The sequence below is a fragment of the Oryctolagus cuniculus genome, chromosome 18, assembly GCF_964237555.1.
Source record: "Oryctolagus cuniculus chromosome 18, mOryCun1.1, whole genome shotgun sequence".
Lineage (NCBI taxonomy): Eukaryota > Metazoa > Chordata > Mammalia > Lagomorpha > Leporidae > Oryctolagus > Oryctolagus cuniculus.
Window position 1 is genome coordinate 33,458,153 of NC_091449.1, and position 20,139 is coordinate 33,478,291.

The following is a 20,139-nucleotide window of genomic DNA, read 5'->3' on the forward strand; positions in this document are numbered from 1 at the left end:
CTCCTGCCCTTGCCCCGGGGAACTTGCCCCACTGGTCCTGAACAGCCTAATCTTCCGGCTCCGCCCCAGCCTTGGGCACACCTGCCTCATCTCTCACACTGCAGCAAGGCAGAGATCCAGCAGCTCTCAGAGCCACGCCCTCTCTTGGGCCTCTGTTCCCCACATCCACCTGGTAAATGGACGCTGGAACTGACGGACTCCTGGGAGGGGTGAGGGCTGCAGACCCCAACACACCCCCCCTCGGCTGTTAGCTGAAAATGAAAAGTGGTGGTCACAGCTGCTCACCAACGTGTCAAGGCTGAAAACCACTTAAAAGTTGTCACCTTGGGGGGCGGATGCTGTGGCACTGCTTGCGACATCCACATCCCATGTGGGCACCAGTTCAAGTCTCGGCTGCTCCACTTCTGACCCAGCTCCCTCCTAATGCACCTGAGGTGGAGGATGGCCAGAGCGCTTGGGGCCGTCACTCATGTGGGAGACTAGGATGGAGTTCCTGGCTCCTGGCTTCAGCCTGGCCCAGTCCCAACTGTTGTGGGTATTTGAGGAGTAAACCTATGGATGGAAGATTCTGTGTGTGTGTGTGTGTGTGTGTGTGTGTCACTGTCTTTCAAATAAATAAATTCTAAAAAACAGATGGTCACGATGGTGAATTTCATGGAACAGGTATTTAGCTACAATATTTTTTAAAGGGCCAGTCAGGCAAGTAGCTCCAGGATCTGGGCCCAGGAACCTTTTTTTTTTTTTTTTTTTTTTTAAAGAGAAAGCACTCTCCCATCTGCTGATTCACTCCCTGAATGCCGACAATGGCCAGTTCTGGGCCAAGCCAAAGCTAGGGGCAAGGAAATCAATTCAGGTCGCCCACACAGGTGGCAGGAACCCGATAACTTGAGCCATCACTGCTGCCTCCCAGGGTTTGCATGAACAGGAAGCTGGAGTCAGGGGCCAGAGCCAGGAATTGAACTCATGCACTCTGCTGTGGGACATTAACCACGAGGCCAAACGCCGCCTCCGAACCTGCCATTTCAAGCAGCCTTGCTGTATGGGATGGTGCTGAGTGCGTCAGCCGGGGACCCACTCACCTGTAGGAAGCCACTGTTCCCCAGCCCAGGCTTCCCTCACCTGGGAAAATTACCTCCGCACCTGTTCTTGGGCAAGTGCATACTCCTCCCAGTTCCAGAGCCCAGGCAAATAGTTCCACTGACGTGTTCTCCCTCCAGAATGAACACGCGAGGAGCACAGCAAGCTCCACCCACACCCCCCCAGCCCCGAGGCCCTGGTCTTCAGAGGGGTGTCAGCCCCAGCACCCCCATTATCCAGGAGAGGGAAATGGCTGTTAAATTAGCGAGCACATCCACAGAGCCCCATTTTATATCCCAATTCAGAAGATGACATGAACATCTGCTTTCACTTCAAGACATTAATTTTCAATTATTGGAGAAAAACAAAATTAGTCCTGACAAATTGCAGGCGAGCACAGGCTCTTGTCTGGTGGTTCACAGTAATAACTTCGGGGGCCCACAATTAGTGTCCTCGGACCGAGTTTGCTGATGGATCCCTGTCATCTGGCGGCGGCAGTGCGTTTTCTCGTACAGAGTTCTCCAGCGAGCGCCGGGCCGGGCCACTGCCTTCCCAGCGCAGAGTTAAGGCAGCGCTGGGGTCGGGGGAGTGGTGGTAGCAGGGGATAGCATAAGAGAAAAAAGAATCCACCCTGGTCATTGTGGGGTTTGCACACTTTAAAGCTGTCCCCCTTCCAGTTGCAAGATGTCACACACTTAGATAAAAACCCAAATTCCTCCTGAGTCCAAAGGCGCCCCATCAAGCTGGACTGGCTGCATCTGCCATGGCGGGGAGTGGGGGATGGACGGACAGAGCACTCGATTCTCCCCTGACCTCACTGCGACCAGGGACTCAACAGCCCCGGCCTCCAAGCGCTGAATGCACAAGAAAGCTTCTGCCACCAAAAAACTTGGCGAGAGGGTCCCCCAACCCCGCAACCTGGTTCAGCCTGGGTTGCAGTCTCCAGAACAAATCAAAAACCTAAAAGAAAGAAAACTCTGGACCTGCCAACCTCAAGGGCCCCCCAACCCAGAGAACACGGCGCTTGATCAGAGATGATCCACACTGTAAGTCCTTGGATGGGTTTGTTGTGTATCTTGGCTGCTGCAGTCACAGCATCAATAAGGAGCCACTGAAATGTGAATGAGCAGAAGAATTCGGAGATAATGATGTGGCAATCTTTGAATTGGACTTGTCACAATTGAACCCCGAGTGTGTTTGCCTAGCTAACATGTTCTGGGACTGAGACTCTCGGGGAGGCCTGGGGGTGCGGGAGGGAGGCAACCCGGGGTTGGGGGGAGGCAGGTTAAAAACGGAAGAAAACACAACACTACAACAACAACAAAGGAAAATTATATCCTTAAGAGGAGCATGAAAGACATTGCTACTTCCAAAGTGAACTGGGTAACTGAGCTCCGACATTGTGTAATTGACTTTGCAAGTAGAACAACAGCCCCATAACAAAGAAAATGTCAGTGTTTTCACAGCGCTAATCTATAACGCTGGGAGGCCCTCCCGCTGTCAGCCAGAGCTGACAATACAATAGCTTTCAAAGGGATATTACCATCATGCTTTTATTCCTGACATCAATCAAGACAAAGAGAATCCTTTTCACAAGACATTAAAAATCAAACCTTTGTACAAGGAGATAGGTAAAACAGCATTCTTCTTAAAGACAGCCGCACAGAGCAATCAGCTAATTGGCAGTCCTTGTAAGGGGTAGAGTATTTTTATTTACTGAGCGTACAACCCCAATCGTTGGCTGCCACCGCTCCTGGCAGGTGAGCTATGAATCAAAAGTTTCTCCCATTCACTTCTCTCCCCGCCTCGCCCGCAGAGGCTGAGGGAGGCTGACAACCAGCCCGGAAAACTCCAAGCAGGAGAGAACCAATCCAGGCTTCCCTGGTCCATTTCGGGTACAAAACGACTCTGATGGCCAGCTAACGCGCCTGTGCACAAAATGGCCTTGTAAGTTGAAGCCCTTGCAGTCAAATTCACCCACTAAGGCGTCTCGGGGTTTTCCCAGCTAGCCTCGGTACCCCAGACCCTCAGCTATGTGGATTGCCAGTGTTCTCAGGATGTAAAGCTAACACTCTGCAAACACCAGTGTGCCATGGAGAAGGTTGGAACTGCTTCAGCCAGGACCAGCAGAGAGAGAGAGAGAGAGAGAATGAATATGAATATGAATCTTCCTTTCACTGGTTCACTCCCGCAAATGCCCACATGAGCAACGGCTGGGCCAGGCTGAAGCCAGGAGCCAGGAACTCCCACATAGCTTTCAGGGGCCCAAGTACTTCAGCTATCACCTGCTGCCGTCCGGGATGCCTTAGCACCAAACTAGATCAGAAGCAGAGGTGCTGGGACTCAGTCCTAAGCACTTAAGATACAGGATGCAGGCTAAGATGCAGGGATGCCGTCGTCCGAAGCAGCGGCTTATTCCGCTGGACCACAGCATCCATCCCCAACACGCCCATGTGTCACCTCTGTCAAACAGTTAACTACATCCACTCACCCACCTGGGCAAAACCCTGGGCAACCAGGAAATCAGCCACCCTCCACCTTCTTCCAAGACAGTTGTAGGTGCCTGCCTATCCCAAGTCAGTGACACTTGGAAGAAGGTAGAGGGGCCCAAGTTCAGGAGCGCTCACGGTCTGCACACTTCTAAGTCACTCAAGTCACACAGCCCCCAGACTACCGAAGGCTTCAAGACGCCACATCCCACACCTAGTCACGGCAGGTGTGACGGAGCCACTGGCCTAGTGGCTCCAAGTCCCAGACTGCTGTGAAGGAGGCAGGGGGATAGCCAAGACGTCTTGTGACTTGTCTCTCCTGTCCCAACAGATCATCAGCCAAAAAAGTGCAACCGAGGCCAGTGTCTCTCAACGAGGGACTGCAGGACAAGCTCCTGCAACAGAGGGTGCTTGTAGTTCCCGACAGACCTGGCCGCTGCCGCTGCCGCTGTCCACTGCCACACGCGGCCTTCCGTCCCATGGCAACAGGGGCAGAACTCAACAAAAGAGGAGGGGACTGGGCCCCGCGCTGCGCTGAACACTCCTACCCTCCCACTACCACCACCTAAGCCGGCTTCTTTCCAAGAGCCAGGCAGTCTCAGTGGCGGGCTCCTTTCGTTTACACATCCAAATGAACAGTTAGGAGAAATCAATGCATCTAATTGCCAGACTATTAAATCCTACATCAGGGGAAGAATTCCACAGCCACGAGCGAGCATACAAGTTGGCTACCGATACAGCAATTATTGCAACTTTCTAGTGGAATGAATCAGATTCGCAGCCTGCCGTCTGCAGCTAGGAACCCTGTACTCAAGAGCTAGGAACCCCGTACTCAAGACGCCCTACTCCGGTCTCCCCCAGGCCTGCCGCCCCCCGACCCCGTTCCCGCTCCGCTAACATGCTGTCACTTGCCACAACACTGCCAGAGCCGGCTGGTTCCCGGGAATGACTTCAGGGCCGTAAAGTCACTGGCATTTTGCACCTTTCATTATCAAAGCACACGAAGCACCTTCTGGTTAAACATGTAGCAGGATCCCCCTGACATCGTTATCTTATTTTATTGCTTGTTAAGTTTTTCCAAGGAAACAGGTCTAAGAATCTAAACAGCACTTACTACATAGAAAGGACGTTTTCTAGAATGACACGAGCGTTCCACAGCTGGGACTCCGTAACTTCACTGAGGAGGGGATTAAATCTGAGCTTAAACGTCAGCTACCCCATCCACACAGAAAGCTGGAGAACCTATAAAGGATTTGTTTTGCCCTTCCTACAAGATCATGCACATTTAGCCAAACAAATCTCGACGATTTACACTTGTATGTGGTCTCAGCTGAATCAAGCAACCTGTAACCTCAGAACGCCTCTATTCATTACATCTCAGTTATTTCCATGGAAACACACGCAGTGGCGAACTACTGCTCCCAAGTCCCTAGACCACCAAATTTATCAGATGGACTTTTGAGGAGCAACGGGCTGGCAGGAGAGAAAGACAAAGAAGCGGGGTGCACCGAGAAGTCGCTGGGGGTAGTTTTGGATTTGGGGTGGGGGTGTACATGGACACAGCCAGAGTGCTAATTAACATTAAAAACTGTAATTAACAGACAGTTCATGGATGAAAATATAAAATCAACACTGTTACAAATGATTCCAAAGTTTTACGCAGAGGCTTGAGGGAAAAAAAAAAAAAAAAAACAGGTACTCATTTCCGGATAAATGGAGAGTGTTGCAGGGATGCCAGGAAGCCGCCCAGTGAACGGCTGAGTGACAGAGGGAACTGCTGGGTGATCATTACCCACCCACCTGACATCACCGGCCACAGAAATACCATCAGTGAGCGCAGAGAGCCTGAGAATGAGGCCAGAATCATCACGGGGAAGCGATCATCCAACCACACCGCGCCATCAGGAAACAAAAAAGGGGAGAGCCGTGCGGGGAGGGAAAATCGGAGAGCAAATGTGACTTTTGTAACATTCATGGGTTTGCTGGGTGGTGTTTTGTGTTTTTGTTTTTTTGTTTTGTTTTGTTTTGTTTTTACAAAATCACAAGGCTTTTGAAAACCAGTGAGACTCTTCTCCCTCCTGCCCGACTGCCCTGACCCCCTTCCCCGGGTGCTGGGTGTCTTCCTTGTGAGCTGAGCTTTCTAAAGAAGTCCAAACATCCCAGGGGAACAAGTGACCCCACTCCAGAAGGGAGGCTGCGTTTGCGAGTGGGAAGGGAGACCCCCCAGGGAGGGCTGTTTGATTTTTCAAAGCAGCAACGGCTGTGCTTTCAAATCCCCCGTTCTGAGCATCCATTGGAAATTGTTGTATTTCTGTCTTTCCTTCCTGCTATGGGCTTGCTCATTTCCGAGATCAATTACGAATTACAGGCAAGCTGGGGAAGTCCACAATGCCTCCACATCAGCTCTGACACACAGCGGTGGAGGCAAAACAAAATAAAACGCACAAGGCACCGCTGTTCCTTGAGAAGCACCTTCAAGCATCTTTAAAGGTGAAGCCCTTGTCGTTTCAAACACTCGCTGTGCAGCTGTCCACACTCGGTCGCGTACTTCTGAGTAGAAGGGAGCAGTGCTTGAAAGGCACTAAATCCCTCACCTGCTGCAAGTCTTATCTATTCAAATGATCTCCTCTCCTAATTCCTCCCTTGAACAGCGACCCCATTCACACCAGTAAATGGAATCCAAGGCAAACCGGTTAGAGAGACAGGGCTGGAGCCAGCTCTGGGGGTATGCAAACAACTCTGGTGAGAAAAAATGGGGTCCAGGACTCCCAGAGGCTGGTATTTACAACTCCTCTCAAAATGCCCTCACCAGCCTTGTTCCCACCTTGCTGTCTTATGTGACACCCACACACCCGTGCACATTCCGAGTCACTTCAAGTCTCCTTTCATAGAAGGAGGAAGACGAACTCTTGTGTCCTTCTCAGAGGCCTAGAGTGGTCTTAGAAAAATCGGTTCAAGCAACTCGGAAACACCCACCCATCTGTTCACCAGCAACCCTACCTCGGCTTTAGGTGTCCAAGAGCAGGACAGGAACAGGGGTCACAGGTGAGCCCGCATTGCACCCTTATGAAAAACCTCCTTCCGCGTGTACATTCAACTCAAAGGTGACTGCCCCAGGAAAAGACAATGGTTTGCAGACCAGAAATTCCAATTCTACATCTTCTGGGCCACTTTAAGTGAGGCAGGGATAGAGAAGAGAAATCAAACATGATCCCAAGCCCTTCTGTCGGGCAAAAGGGCAAAACACTGGTCCTGCCTGCCTGTTCTCTCCCGGGGGCATCTCTCCACCGGCCAGGGTCCCCAGCCATCCATCAGACACCCTGCATCCCCAGTCCCCGGGGGTTCTGTGCACCAGGGCAGGCTGTCCGGGATCCGGCCAGCAGCAGCCAGGGTAAGGGAACAGGACCAACTTCTCTCAAGGAAAAAGAGCTGGAGCCAGCCTGCTGCTGAGGTTGCACCGGGTTGTTGGAAGGTGAAGGGGAGGGTCTCTCCTCCAGGGCTCCAGGAGATGGCGGGTGTCTCACCACCTTCCCAGCCAGACTCAGACACGGCCGTTCCAGCCAGGAGCGAGGAAGGCAGGAAAGGGAGCGGGGCCCCAGCGCCTTCCCGCGCAGGCCTCCAGGAAATGAACTTTTCAGAGCAGAACTGGGCTACGGCCAGAGGTCATCGGGGGAGTGGGGAGAGGACAAGGGCCTCGGGACTTCAGGATCCCAGAGACTCGGCCGCTCTCAGCCCGTGCTCCTCAAACGTCCTCCAGCACGGCGGGGCGGCCGGGCACCCTCCCGAGGGGCTGGAGTCGGGACAAAGCCGCAGGCGAGGCCCGCAGAGGCCAGTATGCGGGAAGACCAGGGCAGGGGAGGGGCTCCGTGACCCAGCGCGGCCTCTCCCCGGGGCCTCTGCTCCCAGAGGAGCCGGGGGCGCGCGGTGGAAACGGAGAGCGAAGCCCGGAGGCGGCGGCGGCGGCGGCGGGGGGGGGGGGGGGGAGTGCGTGTGCGTGTCCCCGCACAAACGTGCGCACCCCGGGGACCCGCGACAGGAAGCTGGCCTGGGTGTCCAGGGTGCGAGCGCCAGGGGTCGAGGCCCCAGCACTAGGCGCGGAAAGGCGCGCACGGCGACCGCTGCGCTCCCCTAGAGACCCTCGTCCCGCCGGCGCGGCGCAGACAATGAACTCCTGGCGGAGGCTCCCTGCCCGGTTGGCCTCGGCGGAGGAGGCAGGAAGTGCGGGGGCCCGGGCGCAGAGCGCGGCCTGGGCAGAGGCGGGGAGGGGGCGCCGGGCGGCCGGGGCCAGGGCTGGGGCGCGCGCAAGCAGCGACCGCCGCGTTCCGCGTCCCGGGGCACCAGGCGGAGGCCGGAGAATCAGCAGGCGACGGCAACCTCTGAGCTGCGGCCTCCCCGGCGCCCGTCCTTGCCGCCTCTTCCTTCCTCCCGCCGCCGCCGCGGCCGCCGCGATTCGCAATCCCCGCCAAGTCGGGCCCGCACCCCTTGATTGGCCACGCGGGCCCCGGGCCCGCACGGAGGGAGCGGCGGCGCGGGCCCCTCGCGGCGCCCCCAGGCCGGGGTCCCCGGCGGGCGCGGCGCCGGGCCGCAGAGAGTCCGGGGCGGCCAGGGTGTCCGCGGCGTGCCCCCTCGGCCGCCTCCGCCTCTCGCGCCCGGCCGCCTCCTCCCCCTCCTCCGCCTCCGCCTCCGCCGCCTCCTCCTCCTCCTCTCGGCTCGCTCGCGCGGTCCCCGGCCGCCCGCCCGCTCGCCGGTCCCTCCTCCCTCACTCCCTCCCTCCCCGCCCGCCCGCTCGCGCCTCCGCCGGGCCTCGCTCGCTCACCTTTCACCGAGCGCGGCTTCGCCTGCTTCCGCCTGGACATGTCCGGGGCTCCGGGCGCTCCGTCGCCCTGCGCGGCCGGCTCCCCCCGCCGCCCCCCACCGCTCCGGGCCGCCCTTCTCCCCCTTCTCCGCCTGCCTTTCGGAAACTTTTTTTTTTGCAGCCGGGTCGGCGGCCGTGGGGAGCGGACCGCAGGTCCGGGGCGGCCTCCCTTGGGGGGGCGGCCCGGGCCGGCCGAGGCCGCTCGGGGGCGGGGGGAGGCCCGGGGGGCGCGCCGGGGCCCTGCCTGTTGCAATGCGGCAGCCGGGGGCTCCCGGTCCCAGCGGCGGTCCCAGCGGCGCGGGGAGTCCGGAGGCCACTCGGCCGAGCCGAGTTATGCAAAAAAAAAAAAAAAAAAAAAAAAAGCCGCCCCCCTCCTCCTCCCCACCCCCCGCCGGCCCCCGGCCCCTGCGGCCCCCTCCCTCCCTCCCCCACCCCACCGCCACCCTCGCCCTCCTCCTCCTTCTCCTCCTCCTCCGCCCCTTGCCGGATTTTTGTGCAAAGTTTGCAGGCGTCCGGCCACGCAGCCCGGTGCGGAGCTCACAATGAACCCATCTGAGGAGGGGGAACGGGGCTGGAGTCGAAGGGTCTCAGGGGTAATGGAGACCGGGAGCGCGGGAGCGCAGTACTCCCTGAAAAAAAAAAAAATAGCCTTCAAATTATCCCCTGCCGCACACAAAAAAATAATAATAAATATTAATGGCTCAAAAATGCCCAAACGCCTGGTTTGGAGATTGTGATGGATGGGGACGGGGCGAGGGGGGTGGTCCCTCAACTCAGCCTACTTGGAGGGGGGCTCGGAACGGCCGCAGTGGCTCGGAAGCCGCGGCTCGGGGCCCCCGGCTCACGCCCCCTTCTCTGGTTCTCGGCTCGGTCCGGCACCGGCCCCCCGGAGGAGGAAGGGGCGCTCAGGCGGCGGCGGGCAGGCGCGCCCGTGCCCCGGGCATCGCTCAGCCCGTGCGCCGGGCCGCCGCTGCCTGCCCTCGGGCTGCGGTGCTCAGCGCGCGGCGCGCAGCCGATCTCCAGGCCGGTGCCAAGTCTCCGGCCCCGCTAGCTGCCTCCATGGGCCAGGGGCTCGGGGAGGGGGGAGGCGGCGGCCGCGGTGGCGGAGGAGGAGGTCGAGCTGGCGGCGGCGGCGGCCGGGCTCCCGTCCTCCCGGGCAGCGGCGGCGGCGGCTGCGCCCCGGCTCCTCCGCGCTCCAGCCGGCGCCGGCCCGCCCGCCAGCCTCCCTCGCGCTCCTGTCTTCTTTGTGGTCGCTGGCTCTCCTCCTCCCGATCCGGCTGCTGGGGCTGCACTGCAGAGACACATAATAAAGCCAGGCTTGGCTGGAAATGTAGCCGGGTCCCAGCAGGAGGATGTGAGGAGCGGAGTCCCGGCGGGGGAGCGCTCTGATCCCGTGGGGCGCCCCGCACTGCTCCGGCTCGGATCAGACGGAGAGAGGGCCAACAGCACCGAGCGATGGACAGCGCTGGAAATACAGCTCCGGCCGCCCGCAAAACCCGGACCGCGGCGGCGGCGGCAGGCACGGCGCGGGCGCGGGCGCGGGCACCGCAGCCGCACGCGGGACCCCGGCTCGGGCGCTGGCGGCGCGGGGTGGGGAGGGGAGGGGGGCCGGCGGTGGGTGGAGGGAACCGCACCGGGCCCGCCAGCTCGTCCAGATGCACCAGCGACGCAAATTGCGAAAAGTGTAGGAATGGGAAGCGATCTGAGATGGGTGCCTAGGCAATGCCACCCTGCGGGCGAGAACACTCCCCGGGGCCCGGCTTGGCCCCTCGCAGCTGCTGTCTTGCGTACTGATCGGTGTCCGACGACCACCACTGCCCCACGTCCCACAAACTCCTCCAACACAGGGCTCGCCGTGTGTCTCCTGCCCCAACACGCGGCGTTTGTAGGTGTCTCGCGGCCGCTGTGCACTTCCTAGCTACGACATCACCCCCAAAACGCTGCGGTGGCACCCCCTCCTGCTCACGATTGACAAAAAGGAATAAATCAGCTCCTACTGTCCACTAAGTTTTGCCCCCGCCACCAGGTGGCGCCGCGCGTCCCTGCCGCCCAGGGGCTCCCTGAGGCTCGGGTCCCAGAGCAGGCCCCGGAAGGGCTCACGCTCGGGAACGTGCTCCCCCTGCAGCTCCCCGAACTTCCCGGGAGGCCGCCCGCTCCCCTACCCACCGCCGCCGGCCAGCCCCGCAGTGGGGAGGCGCGGACACTGCCGCCCTCCCAGCGAATGGCGCCACCCTGGGCCGGCGCAACCCTGCGCCCCGAGAGCCGAGCGGGGGCGCGGCGCGGCGCTGGGGGTTATCAATCTCGCGGATCGATAAGTTGCCACTTGGAGAGGGAGGGCTGTGTCCCCACGGAGACGAGTTACCCAGGGCAACCTTTCACGGAAAAACCCGCTGCCCGCCGCGAGCAGCGCCGAACCCGGCCGGGCAGCGGCGCCCGCCCCAAGCAGGGTGCCCGCGCCCCGCAGCTCCCCAGCCCGCCCGCCAGCCGGGCCTGCGCCCCCCCTCGGCTCGCCTCTCGGTCCCGCCGGGCCCTGCTCGCCAGCCCCGTGCTGGGCTGATTGCCGAGGTGGATGCCACCCCCGCACCCCTGCGGCTGGGGAGTGCGGGCCGGCGGACGCGGAGAAAGGCCCGAGCGGAGGCGGGGGACCCGCGAGACGCAAAGCCGAGGCCCCCACTCTGACGGCGAGAAGGTCTCGGTCTAAGACAGGGACGTGCCCTAATCAGGACGGAGGCCCTGGGGGCCGCCCCCTGCCCGCGCGTGGGCTGCCACAGCCACCACCACCACCACCACCACCCTCCCGCCACCGCTGTCCCCGGACTCGTGCGTCCGAGGGGGTCCAATAGCCTGGCCTCCCGGAGGGAATGGGGACCGCCTCCCCGCAGCGCAGGGATGGCCGGCCTGGGTCTGACAGGGGTTGCCCAGGGCCAAGGCGAGGGCAGAGGCCGCGAGGCGCCGGGGAAGGAGCCAGGAAGGAGGGGCCGAGTCAGCCGCTGCCCCCACCCCCGCCGGCGCCTGGGACCGAGGCCCGCGGAGAGAGGCTGACAGGCGGCAGATGGCACACGCTGGGGGAGGGGGCGATTGGCCTCGGCTCCGGGGTGCCCCCGCCGCGGGCCGCCTCCCCTAGGGGGAGGGGGCGGAGACCAGCCGCCCCCCCCCCCCCGCTCGCCCGCCCAGGCTCTCTGGGGGGCTGGAGACGGCGGGTCCTGCCCAGGCGGGAGCCTGGAGAGAGAGGGGGCGGACAAATGGAGCACAACGGGGAAGGGGCGTGCGGTAGGAGAGGAGGGGTCACGGGGCGGGGAGGACGCCGCGCTGCCCTTTTCCACCCTCAGGGAGCCGCAGGAGGCTCAGAGGCCCGAGGTGGAGCTAACAGGATGGGGAGGACCCGCAAGGACAAGGGCCCCCGGGCAGGGCACAAAGTTTCTCGGAACCCCGCGCTCGTCTCCGCCACGCACGTTCGCGTCTGGACGCAGCCCCTACTGCCCGCAGCCTCAGGCCTGGCTGCTATGGCCCAGCTCAGCGGCAGTCGGGGTCCGGAGGGAGCTGGACCTGGTGCCTGCCTCGGCTGGGACAGCTTCTCTCTGAAGCTTGTTTCGTTTTTAACTCCTTCCAGAAAACAACGTTTTAAGGACAATCTCAGAGCAGCCAATAGCCGGTAGCGTTCCCCACCACCACCACCTTCCCCTGCCCCTCCTCCCTCCCGCTCGCGCGCTGCACTGACACTGCTGGGGTCTCTGGGGGCACCCGTGATGCCTGGGTCTTGCTTCTCATCAGCCTGGTGACCTTGGGCCAGAAAGGAGTCATTTTCAGGTGGTGGTTTATACTGGCACCTGCAGGCTCCCCGCAGGGGGTCCAGGCGTCTTGCCCACCCCACCCCACCCCACCCTCTGGCCGCTGGGTCATGGTTTGTGAAGTGGTCAGCAGCTCCTGCCCTGCTCCGAGGTAGGAGAAAGTGGATGCAAACAATCCGGAGCCAGCATCGTACCCGTGAGAAAAAATTGTTTTGAGGACAAGTAAGACCTCCCGGCGCCCAGATGAGCATCTTCCAAAGTCACCCGTGGCTGCGGCAAGTGAAATCACTCGTGGAGGTGCTATCTTTCCCCTGCCATCTCCCGGTGCTCCTTAAGGCTGTAGCCCTGACGTGTAGCACCTGAGGCTTCCGTGGAATTCAAAAAAAAAAAAAAAAAAATTGGATGGGACCGTAAAGCAAGGTAAAGCGGATTTCCTTCTGCAGCCTCTAAACTGGTACCTTAAGGCTATGCCTCCACACGTCCCACACACAGACACACACCCACAGAGCAGTCACCCCTGCAGCAAGGGGATTGGTCCAAGACCCCTCCGAGATCCCCAAAGTCCCTTACAGAAGTACAAGACGGAGCAGTATTTGCATATCACCCACGCACATCCTCCTGTATACCTGGAACCACCTCTAGGTAACATGTAATACCCAATACAAGGCAACCACCATGTAAATAGTTGTTACACTGTATTGTTTAGGGAATAATGACAAGGGGAAAAAAAAGCCTGTACTGGTTCGCTACAGATGCCTTTTTGTTTTCCTGAGTATTTTCCATCAAATGTAACTTGAATCCAGGGATGCAGAACCCACAGATACAAAGTACCAACTGTATACACAATCTGGAATTAGCCACTTCTGTTTACCTTTTTGTCCTTAACTCTACTGGGAGGAACTCAAAGCTGCTCAGGCTCCCCCCAACCCCTGAAAGTAAATCTGTCCCTTTGTTCATTTGTTTACACAACATTTTTTGATTGGCTGTGTGCCTACTGTGTGCCAAGTCCAAGGGTAAAACAAAGAGCAAGAAGAACCACAGTTTCTTCCTACTGAGGCTTGTCCTCTGGCGGGGGGGGGGGGGGGGGGGGAGGCTGACTTCCTCAGATAGCCATACAAATAATTATTCCATGACAGTTTTTGAACAATCTTGAGAAGGAAAAAATAGATATATATGAGGCCACAGTGGTGGTCTGGCTGAGGACCTGAAGGAAGAGGAAGAGGAGGGAGGTGAGGAAGAGCCATGGGACATTTTTCAGCAATGTAAACAGTGTGTGCAAAGGGCTTGAGGTGAGAAAGAACCAGGTGACTCTAAAGGGGAGTCGTCACTGCTCCAAGAGCCAAAGGAGGTGATCAGAGCCAGGTTTAGGAGCCAGTTCAATCTATTATCCAACCCAGCCTCCCTAGCTGGAGAATCTCAAGCAAGGGACGTGTGCCTCCATTTTCTCACCTGCAAAATGGGTATACTGACAGCCTGGATCACATGGGGCTGTCCTGAGGGTTTCATGTCGGTGCTGCATGATTGGCCTAGGTTGAGACTGCAGGACACCAGTTTTGTTTTGAAGATTTATTTATTTATTTGAGAGGTGGAGAGTTACAGACAGAGCTCTTCCATCTGCTGGTTCACTACCCAAATGGTCAGAGCTGGGCCAGTCCAGAGCCAGAAGCCAAGAGCTTCTTCTTAATCTCCCACGTGGATGCTGGGGCCCAAGCACTTAGGCCATTCTCCACTGCTTTCCCAGGCCATTAACAGGGAGCTGGATTTGAAGTGGAGCAGCCGGGACCCAAACCCACCCCCATATGGGATGCCAGTGCCGCAGGTGGAAGCCTAACCTACCGCACCACGGCGCCGGCCCCTCGGGCAGCAGTTTTCAAGCCTTCTGCTTCCTCCCTGTCTCCAGGTCTGTGATACAGAGAGCGATGCCAGTGACACTAACTGCAAATTCCCATCTTCCTGCCGGTGTTCCCTTGAGACTAGCATACCCTGCTTTCCAGCTGTGTTAGGTCCATCATGATACACTGGTGTGTGGGACCCAGTTTCCCTGGGCACTCCTGCACTGGGGGGACTGCAGAAGCAAGGATCCTGCCCCTGGAGGCCCCTGGCACCGCCACTGCCAGCCAGCAGCCCCTTCAGGCTGGGTCGGCCCTACCTCAGCACCAGTTCGCAGCTTGGAGGGCTGCTCTCATGAGAAGGCTTGGCTTCGCAGTTCCTGAAGACTCAGAAAAGACTAAGACTGGGTCCTTTCTCTGCTTTTTGTTCTCAGGTTGGCATTTTGGGGGAGGGAAATCCCTGCAGATGCTTTGGAAATTCCCAAAGGTCCCTGCTGTCCCCCCATGACCACAGGGCGATGCAGCCAGCAGCCGCCCAGACATCTGCCTCCCCGGGCTGTGGGAGCCTGGTGCCAAAAACAATAAGTTCGGGTGTGGGAACCTCCCTGTCTTCTCCAGTTTCTGTTCAGCTGGGAAAGCCATGTCTATTTTATCATCATTATTATAATTATTTAATTCTTCAAGCATCAGCAGTCTTTACAAGGAACACCCACAAGGCAGCCAACGTGGTGGGAGGGTCCCCGTGGACTCACACCCAAGGAAAGCTCGCAGCTCCTGGCTCTGGCCCTGACAGCCGCCACCCAAGTCACCACCCCACTGCCCTGGGAGCACAGGACCCCAAGCCTGGGGGGCCCTCCCTCCGGTTCCCTTTGCTGCTTAGTTAAGCTACTTCTTTTACAATGTCTGGGATTTGATTTAGATTTTCTTTCTATGACTTATTAAAATTTTAGATTTTTTTTAAAGATTTATTTATTTGAAAGGTAGAGTTACAGAGTGGCAGAGGCAGAGAGTGAGAAAGAGAAGTCTTCCATTCTCTGGTTCACTCCCCAAATGGCCGCAATGGCCAAGAACTGGGCCGATCTGGAGGCAGGAGCTTCTTTGAGGTCTCCCACATGGGCACAGGGGCCATCTTCCCCTGCTTTCCCAGGTGCATTAGCAGAGAGCTGGATTGGAAGTGGAGCAGCTGGGACTTGAACCAGCATCCATATGGGATGCCGGCACTGCAGGCAGCAGCTTTACCCTCTATGCCACAGAGCCGGTTCCTAAAATTTTAGATTTTTTTTTTTTTTTTTTTGACAGGCAGAGTGGACAGTGAGAGAGAGAGAGACAGAGAGAAAGGTCTTCCTTTTGCCGTTGGGTCACCTTCCAATGGCCACCACGGCAGGCGCGCTGCAGCTGGCACACCACGCTGATCCGAAGCCAGGAGCCAGGTGCTTCTCCTGGTCTCCCATGCGGGTGCAGGGCCCAAGGACCTGGGCCATCCTCCACTGCACTCCCTGGCCACAGCAGAGAGCTGGACAGGAAGAGGAGCGACTGGGACAGAATCCGGCGCCCCGACCGGGACTAGAACCCGGTGTGCCGGCGCCGCAAGTGGAGAAAATGTTAGATTTTAAGTTCAAGTAAAATGAATGTGATTTTTGTAAGATGTGCTTATTATTTATTTATTTGAAAGGCAGCATTACAGAGAGGGGGAGACACACACACACACACACTCACAGAGAGAGAGAGAGATTTTTCATCTGCTGATTCACTCTCCAAATGGCTGCAATGGCCAGGTTGAGCCAGGCTGAAGCCAGGAGCCTGGAACTCCATCCAGTTCTCCTATGTGGATGGCAGGGGTTATCTTCTACTGCTTTCCCAGGTGCATGAGCGTCACAGGCTACCACTTAGCCCATTGCACCATGATGTGATATAGCTCCCCAGTGTTTTAAGCGTTCACTAGGAGTGGTCAGGGAAGCACCCCAGCATGCAGCCGAGGGCTGGTCACAAGTCCTCCAGCATCAGTGGCTTGGTCAGCCACCAAACATCCAGTTAGCAACCTGGCTACCAAAAATGTGATGGCTCCGTAGGTGAAATTAAAGGCGTTCAAGGTGTAGTTTAGCAACCATGATCTAGAGCCTCTCGGCTCCCCAGACCAAGGGAACAGGGGCTGTGACAGTGGCAGTGAGGCTGGGACAATCTGCAATCTCAGGACACCACCCCTGCCTGCACAGCGGGGCCCTCAGTGTTCCCCACGGAGGAGGGTTTCTGACCGCATGGTGTCCAGCAGGACCAGGAACACAGCCAGGGAGCGCCGTGGGGCTCGGCATGCTGGGATTGGTCAGATCTCCTCAAAGGACAGAGCTAGGAGTTGGTGGAGCTGAGACAGCTGGTGGTAGGCCCGTTCTGTTTGTTAGGTGGCCTGCTTGAGTCTGGAACTCTGAAAGCGTTTGCCTGTGGGCGAATTTTTTTTTTTTTTTTTTTTTTTTTTTGACAGGCAGAGTGGATAGTAAGAGAGAGACAGAGAGAAAGGTCTTCCTTTTCCGTTGGTTCACCCTCCAATGGCCGCCATGGCTGGCGCGCTGCGGCCGGCGCACCACGCTGATCCGAAGGCAGGAGCCAGGTGCCTCTCCTGGTCTCCCATGGGGTGCAGGGCCCAAGCACTTGGGCCATCCTCCACTGCACTCCTGGGCCACAGCAGAGAGCTGGCCTGGAAGAGGGGCAACCGGGAAAGAATCTGGCGCCCCAACTGGGACTAGAACCCGGTGTGCTGGCGCCGCTAGGTGGAGGATTAGCCTAGTGAGCCGCGGCGCCAGCGAATTTTTTTTTAAAAACAGATTGTTTATTTTGAAAGTTAGAGTTATGGAGAAAGAGGGAGAGACACAGAGAGAGATTGTCCATCTCCTGATTCACTCCCTAGACGGCCACAAAGGCTAGGGCTAGGCCAGTCTGAAGCCAGGAGCTTCTTCCAGATCTCCGGCATACATGGGTGGCAGGGGTGGCCCAAGCACTTGGGTCATGTTCCGCTACTTTCCCAGGCCATGAAGAGCGACCTGATTTGGAAGTGGAGCAGCTGGGACTCAAGCTGGCACCTATATGGGATGCTGGCATCACAGGTGACAGCTTTACCCAATACTCCAACCCCGGCAGAATTTTTTTTTAAGATTTATGTGTTTATTTGAAAATCAGAGCAACAGAGAGAAGGGGAGATGAGAGAGAGAGAGAGAGAGAGAGAGAGAGAGAGAGATCTTCCATCCACCATTCAAATGGTCACAATGGTTGAGGCTGGACCAGACCGAAGCCAGGAGACAGGATCTCCATCTGGGTTTCTCACCTGGGTGGCAGGGACCCAAGTACTTGGGGAATCCTCTGATCCCTTCCTAAGCAAATGAGCAGGGAGCCGGGTCAGAAGCAGAGCAGCCAGGACTTGAACTGGGGCTGGAGGGTGGGATGCCAGGGTCACAGTCACAAGCGGCAGCTCCACCTGCTGTGCCACACCCCCAGCTCCATGTGGCAGAACCTGATGGATAACTTATGTTCACTGTCACATGCTGGCAAGACTGTGGGGGAGCAGCAAGCTCTCACCCACCTGCACCTCTCCTGTGACCACTGTTAGCCACTATAAAGGACCAAACTAGCTTAAATCATTTTGCAAAAAAAAAAAAAAAGAAAGAAAGAAAAATATATTTGTATTTGTCCTGTGTGTTTGCCCTTCCTCTTGCCCCCACTGTTATAGTGTGCAAGCCTGGGAGAAACACATGGAGCTCTCCCAACACCAGCGTGTGTGGTCCCTGCCCTTGGGGACCCAGTGCTCACAGTAGGGAGGAGGGAAACAGGACCATCAGGGCGGCGTCCATGCTGCTCCCAGTTACAGCCTCATGCCCTGCCAATGCTCACAACACAGCAATGGCCTGCGCAACAGCCATCAGTCTGTGCTGTGTGCTGAGGTGCCCGGATCCATCCCTGTATCATCAGCCTTTGTCACAAGAAGGCTCTCTGGGGGATAGCAAAGACCGAGGGGGAAAAAGCTTTGTCCAGTCAGCTAAGCTGAAAGTCCTTTCTTTTTTTTTTTTTCTTTTTTTTTATAAGAGATTGTATTTTTTAAAAAGATTTATTTATTTGAAAGACAGAGTTACAGAGAGAGACAAGAGAGAGGTCTTTCATCTGCTGGTCCATTCTCTATCTGGCCACAGTGGCCAGAGCTGGGTGAATCTGAAGCCAGGAGCCAGGAGCTTCTTCCAGGTCTCCCACGTGGGTGCAGAGGCCCAAGGACTTGGGCCGTCTTCTGCTGCTTTCCCAGGCACATTAGCAGAAAGCTGGATCGGAAGTGTAGCAGCTAGGACTCGAACCAGTGCCCATGTGAGATGCTGGCACAGCAGGCAGCGGCTTTACTCACTATGCCATGGCTCTGGCCCCGAAAGCCCTTTCAGGGTGCAGGCATTTGGTGTAGCAGTTAAGATGGCCACGTCCCACATCAGAGTACGTGGATACAATGCCTAGCTGCAGCTCCCATCTATTGCTCATGCAGATCCTGGGAGGTGATGGAGATGGCTCGAGCGATCGGGTCCCTGCCACTAATATGAGAGACTGATTGAGCTCTGGGCTTCCAGCTCCGACCTCAGCCCCGCCCCAGCCATCACAGGCTTTTCACAGAGATGGGAACTCTCCTCTCTCCCTCCCTCCCTCCCTCTCAAATAAATAAACTTTCTTTTAAAAATGGAGGATTTAAGTTTAAAAATCCCTTTCAGGACACAGCCCCAGATTTTTTGCTACATATCCTGATTACACCATGGTGCTCACTTCCTGCCCACTGAGTGGAGGTGACTGGAGGTGCTGGCACTTGCCGACCAGATGACCAGAGGTGAGAACTGGACACTAGCCAGACCTTACCCATAGCACAAAAGCTGATGTCATGGAACAAGCCAGACTGATCCGAATTCTAATCTCACCCTTATTATTCACCAGCCGTGCCCCTGGAGCCAGGCAACCTCACTTGTAAGATGAGGGTGATGTCAATGGCACAGGGCAGCTTGGAGCAACAAGAGAATATCACCATGACGACTAGCCTTGCAGATGTGTGGAAGAAGCTAAGGCTTTGACGTGTCAAGAACCCAGTACTTTCCCAGCAATAGGTGCTTGGTCGGTGCCAGTTGTGTTTGAGTGGTAGTGCTTCTTCAAGTAATGGGGTGGCTGAGCCCCTGCTAAGGGCAGGCTGGCAAGAAAGCTAGCTCTTTTGGGAGGACCGGAACTAAGGAAAGAAACAAAGCCAGCAGGGCAGCTTCCCCCAGTGGAGCCGTAGGACCCACGCACCTGTTTTTGTCTGCCAGGGCCCCAGACTCATTAATGGGGTCCTGCCACGTTGTAAGCACCTCGTGAATGCTGGTGGTTGTTAAAATAGACAAAGCACGAACAATAGCCCCTCAGTAAGTCGAAGTGGCCTGGGTGGCCTCCCGCCAGCCCTCTGTGTGCCTCAGTCTCCCCTTTGTGAAATCGCTCTGCTTCTCTGCCTAAAGGGAGAAAGAGATCTGGATTTATTCCTGCCCTCTGGCCCAACCGGCGCCTGGCCAGAGTTCAAAGCCAGAGGAGCAGAGGAAATTCAGGCAAGAGGCCACAGAGGGAGGTAGTGGGGCTCAGGGGGGCCCCTCCTGGGATGGGAGGAGAGCGGGGGTACTCTGGTTCCACCGGACCCAGCCTGAGGCAGCATTTCTCAGGGCCTGCTGCCTCCCCCAAGTGGCCCGGCCCCATCCTGGTCATGCACATCGGGACATGCCAGGGCCTGGCTTCCCAGGGGCCAGAGGGAGCTCCCGCAGGGGACTTCAAAAGCCCAAATGCCTTTCAGAAAGGAACTAAAACTTTCTGCCTAACCAAAGCCTCCACAGGAGAAGAGCAGGCCTAGCCCCTTTCTTTTTAAGTCTCTTTATTTTCCAGCCGGCTGGCCTGGTCATTCTCTTTTTTTCCTATTATAAACGGTCCCAGCTGCAACACACAGAAAAAAAAAAAAAAACCATCTCCCAGGCCTGGGCAGGGGCCGCCTGCAGCCTCAGCCGCCTGGCTGGCCTCCTGCGGCAGACAAAGGCAGCTCTGGCCCCGGCACCCACTGGGAGAGGCCCCAGGGCCCCCCC

General features: G+C 57.6%; 1 protein-coding gene across 2 annotated transcripts in view; it reads right to left on the minus strand.

Annotated features, from left to right (window-relative positions):
- The window catches only part of ZNF423 (zinc finger protein 423), a 328,940-nt gene extending 319,042 nt beyond the window's left edge, over positions 1-9,898 (minus strand). For both annotated transcript variants that reach the window (XM_051833900.2, XM_051833899.2), the window contains exon 1: positions 8,383-9,898. In XM_051833900.2, coding sequence (XP_051689860.1) covers positions 8,383-8,422 — 40 coding nt within the window. In that variant the 5' untranslated portion in view covers positions 8,423-9,898. The remainder of the gene's footprint in view (positions 1-8,382) is intronic.
- Positions 9,899-20,139: the final 10,241 nt, after the last annotated feature.